Source organism: Poecilia reticulata, linkage group LG13 (genome assembly GCF_000633615.1).
Source record: "Poecilia reticulata strain Guanapo linkage group LG13, Guppy_female_1.0+MT, whole genome shotgun sequence".
Lineage (NCBI taxonomy): Eukaryota > Metazoa > Chordata > Actinopteri > Cyprinodontiformes > Poeciliidae > Poecilia > Poecilia reticulata.
Window position 1 is genome coordinate 6,348,817 of NC_024343.1, and position 4,919 is coordinate 6,353,735.

The 4,919-nt window shown below is 37.6% G+C and overlaps 1 protein-coding gene across 3 annotated transcripts in view; it reads right to left on the reverse strand.

Annotated features, from left to right (window-relative positions):
- nf1a (neurofibromin 1a) overlaps positions 1-2,222 on the reverse strand; it is a 120,065-nt gene extending 117,843 nt beyond the window's left edge. For all 3 annotated transcript variants that reach the window (XM_008425150.2, XM_008425152.2, XM_008425149.2), the window contains exon 1: positions 1,934-2,222. In XM_008425150.2, coding sequence (XP_008423372.1) covers positions 1,934-1,993 — 60 coding nt within the window. In that variant the 5' untranslated portion in view covers positions 1,994-2,222. The remainder of the gene's footprint in view (positions 1-1,933) is intronic.
- Positions 2,223-4,919: the final 2,697 nt, after the last annotated feature.

Consider the following 4,919-nt stretch of genomic DNA (forward strand, 5'->3'; position numbering starts at 1 on the left):
GAACTAGCAAACACTCAGACTGTTGGTGTGGAGAGAGACAAGGACTCTAAAACTCACTAATGGGATGGAATCGATCTTGGAGAAGTTGCTAGATTCGGTTCAGTGGAACGACCAAACTAATTTGGATGATTGGGAACTGAGATGTATCGGAGAGACTTTAGGGAAGATTGAAATTTATAATCTTCCCGATCTAAGACATTCTGTCTCTGAATCGACTTTCCCCATGTAGCCTTGGAAGGGCTGCATATTYCTAATCTCCTTGAAGATATGTAAACACAACGCTCTTCCCTCCTCACCCCCTCCTGCATCCATGGAGTTGCGAAGCTGAATGCTCCTAAGGACATCATGCTTAGGAGCATATTTAACAACATATTTATCGGACTTTGCCGGGAGGCTCAGTAACGTGGTTTCATGGCCCTTTGATGTCACCGCCTTCACTCGTGTCTTTGTTTTGCCCATTGTTTTGTCTGAATGTGGCCATTTGCCCTAATGTGTCCTTTCTTCTTTTTTGTTTTAGGTGAAGTACTCCCTATTTAAGCCAAAAAGGATTATTTTAGTTTATTAGTAATATCAGAAATTGTGGAGTACGCACCATTTAGATCATTAAGCCCAGAAATGGAATCAGAATTAGAATTAGAATAACTACGAACTTGGAATCCAGAAATACCTAACAGGAACAGTCACTGCTTAGTTCATATTACTTTTAACCCAGAAAAGGATTTAGAACAAACTTAGAATTGTGGAGTACTCACTTTAACCCAGAAAAGGAATTAGATCAGTCACTCTTTAGGTTATTTTATCAGAAACTGTAGAGTACTCACTAAATGGAATTAGATACTTAGCAACCCTGAACAGGAGCACTTAGTTTACACACTTTAGAACAACATTAGATTAGTTTTCTTTCCTTTGGTTTGTTATTTCCCTTTAACTCATGTAAAGCACTTTGAATTACCTTGTTGCTGAAAATGTGCTATATAAATAAAATTACCTTAACTTAACAGAGCTGTGTATAAGACAATATAAGGTAAGACCCACAGTCAAACTCAAGCTTTTAAGTATTCCCCCCTGACTAAGAAAAACATTTTGCCAACTTCACAACAACAAAAACAAGAAGAAAATAAAACTGTTCGGGTCACAAATAAGGTTACCAAGATTAACCAAAATATTAGAAAGGCTTAGTTGGAGTTCAGGGTAGCAATAACTCTTAACTGCTGTAATCCGAGTTGAGCTGGTAAATCTGAGCAACAAGCCATAATTTATGCCAATTAACACTAAAAARAAACTCTAAGAAGCTTTGAAAACAAAGACATGAATCAGTGATTAGAACACCGACGTCAGTATTCTCTGATTTTACGATCATTATTTTTCCAAGTGATTTCCAGAAGCAAAGCCAAGAACACGTCAACAAAACGGTTTCTTTAAAAAGAAGAAAATAACTTTGTTGTTTCACCTGCTAACAGGAAGCAGCTTCCAGTTGCCGCACATATCTGAACATTAAACTATTCCGATATGAAAAGGAAGCAAAACTGGCTTGGACTCCACAGCAGGAACTTTAGCAGGGCATTTGTTTACGACCGGGTGCATTTGGCCTGCTACTGTTAGCTTGCTATCCGGGATAAAATACAATTAGCCAAGTAGCTCCACTCAGCTCATTCATCTTTAAAACTTCCTTAACGATGTTTTACTGTACATCTTTCTAAGTCTGAACGCTTCTTCCCAAGACGGCTGAACTGCCAGAAACATGAGAGCTGGGAATAAACGACGTTAGCAGCACCGAGCTCATCTTTAGTGTTTTAAACACAGGTTGTTTTGTTTAGTTGGCTGGAAAACCGCTTCCTAACTCAATGTGCATTTAACATCTGTGTAAAGACCAAACCTCTATGCTGCTACAACAAAGCCGCTGAATTAGCCCACCTCAATTAGCCCATTTTACCTGCTCATCAAATCGGGTAATCACGGCCTGGACCCATTCCACTGGTTTGTGAGCCGCCATGGCCGGCCGTGGGGACACACAGCTCTGGTGGGAAGTCCGAGGTTTAGAGTCGGTGTGGACAGACGTATTTCCCCATGAAAATATGACCTGGGTGGGTTAGAAAGGACAACGCGGGCGAATATTTTCCCTTTTCTATTGGATTCACCATGGATCCACCGCCATGACAAGCCACCGGAAGTCTTCTTCGGTCAACTGAAGGGAGGCGTTGGATCAAGTTAGCTGAAACTAATGGCTTCCAGGCAAATACTTGACCCTTCTGTTTACGGGAATTTGGTGCTCGAATACATGTATTATTTTTAAATTATCATGCTGTATCTTAAGCAGAACAGAAGCCACTCCAATTCTGAACTATTTTCTTCATATTTTTTTCCCCATTATGTTTCTCATTAAATATCTTATTGTATGTCACGGCTATTAAAATATATGGTTGAAAACACCAAACTTATTCAGTTACAATGAAAAAGGACATTATTAAAAACACTGACGTTCGCTATTATTAAAAATGCAACTGTGATTCATGTTAGTAGTTCTCTTAATTTACTTTGAAGGCGAGCTACTTTGGTATACTTCCGCAGTTGGTTTAGGAACTAAATGCTCGTTTCTCGTCAGGATGTTTTCAATAATTAAATGCCAGATATCGGTTTGATAAGAAAACCGTAGCGTACAGCAATAGAATCATGCTTAGAAAGAGGGCGGTAGCTTGCGTCTCCTTCTTCTTTTATTGGCGGATGGTAAACTAAATGTAGCGCATTACCGCCGCCAATAGACTTGAAGGTCGATCTGAAGAAGGAAAGGACAGGACATGAAGCTTGAGGCGTCACCCCTGGCCCCTTCATCACAAAGCAGGATGAAGTCATTCAAATTTTCTCACTGATTTATGAAGTTAGATTAAATTACGCTCACTAAAAAAATCAATGTTACTCAATTATTTACGGCTTGCGAATACCTACATTTTTAAGTTTTGAAAACTATTTCTGAGGCAAGTTTGCATAATTTTTTAAAAGTAAACTCCTTATTTCGTTTTATTGTATAAGGGGGAACAAAATATTTTAGCCAAAGAGTCTAAAGTGGATAGCAAGGTTATGACATCGGTTTTGTTTATAGACTTCACAGTAGTCAGGCAATCTGTAACCTTTGACAGATAGTCTTTTTCTACTTGCTCCTTCAAAAGATCTGCTGGCTTCTTCTCATATGACTTGTATGTTTCAAGGTAACGTCCTGCTTCTTCTGGGCTCCAAGCCAAGATAAGAGGAATTAGAGCAAAACTGTAGTTTTGCTCTAATTCCAAAACTACAGTTTTGGAATTAGAGCAGATCTTGTGTGATCGTGATCGAGACCGAAAAAAGGAGCAAAAGTTGCCCTTTTTTGAAGTTTCACTAATCAGATAAAAGTTTTCTTGAAGAGGAGAATAATCTAGTCCAGATTTAAAGTGTTGCATTGATAATTTTATCTAATATTGTACATATGCAGGATGTTGGGGTTTTCTTGACCCTCAACCGCATCTACTTTTAATAACTATAGAAAAATGAAATTATTGTACTTATTATAACAATTTTCATAAATAACTTTTCACATTTTGATGTATTAAGTTTTGGCTAAGTACATATTTTTTATCAAAACATACAAATTATAGTAATCATGATAAAAAAATTTTATTTAACACTCAAAATAAGAATATTAATGTTATAATCACCACTGTTAAGAATAAGTATCACAGCAATGTCCAACCTCATGTTGTAGATTGCCACAGTGGAAACAGGAAAAGCCACAAAATCAGTTTTTCTGCAAAACTGAAATGTACAGCTTCATTTAATGGTTCAAATTTTAAGTAACAAAAAAAATAATTCACTGTACATGTCCATTTTATGTAGGGGGAACAGATTATTTCAGGTGGCTGAAAGAGCTAAAATATTTTGTTTCCCCCTCCTAACTTTGGCAAATGTAGAGCAAATGTTATCAAAATCACAGGCTTTGTTGTTGATGATGAGAGGAATGAACACAGTTAAAGACTTGCAGGCACATTAATTTGTTTCAATTTTTTTAGAGGGTGAACAGATTATTTCAGGCAGCTGAAATATCCATTCTCTCCTCTTCTCCCCCCATAACTTTGGGAAATAAAAAGCAACTGTTTCCAAATTCTCAAAAATCATTATGTGTGATAGTATACTATAGTATTTCCTATAGACATTTCCTTAATCCAGTAATCTGTCATATTTTACATTAGAACAGGATTTACCAAAAACTCTGATCTTTTCAGGAAGTCTTTATTTTGGTGCCCTGCTGTCAGCCAGCTTCCATCCTCTTGTATCAGAAATGAAAAATTATAAAGGCACCCTACGTGTTGGAAACCTGTGTTTGTTTACTGACTTTTATTTGTCAGGCTTAAGATACAAAAGTTGGAAAAAGATCGATTCTCTTCGCGTTTAAAATAACACAATACAGCGTAAAAAGACCTCCACACAAGACCTTGTTTATTTATTTGTTTTTATTTTGATAGCTGCCGATTAAACTAAAAGTTACAACATTGACATGATTATATGAGGAGTTTTTACCGAGAAATCGATCAGAAGCGCCGTGAAAGGTCAGATCCGCCGGATCCACTTCTCTGGCTGCACTGCGCGCTCCCGACACAGGGGGGCAGAATTTCACCGGGGAACAGAATTTCGCACAAGACGTCTTCAAAGTGACGAGCTGCTAGCAGCGCTGCTAAATCACGGCATTCCGCAGCAAAGCTACCATTTGCTATTGAATTAACTCTGAATTAACTCTTGAGACACCTTGGCTCCCCAAAATGAGACATTCTGCTCTTTACTGCTTTTTTTGATTCTCGATATCTCAGTCAGAATAATGGTTAATTCTATGAAACTTGGCCAGGACTTTTTATTTTATTATTTTTATTTCGTTGTCCCTTTTATAAGGTATGTAC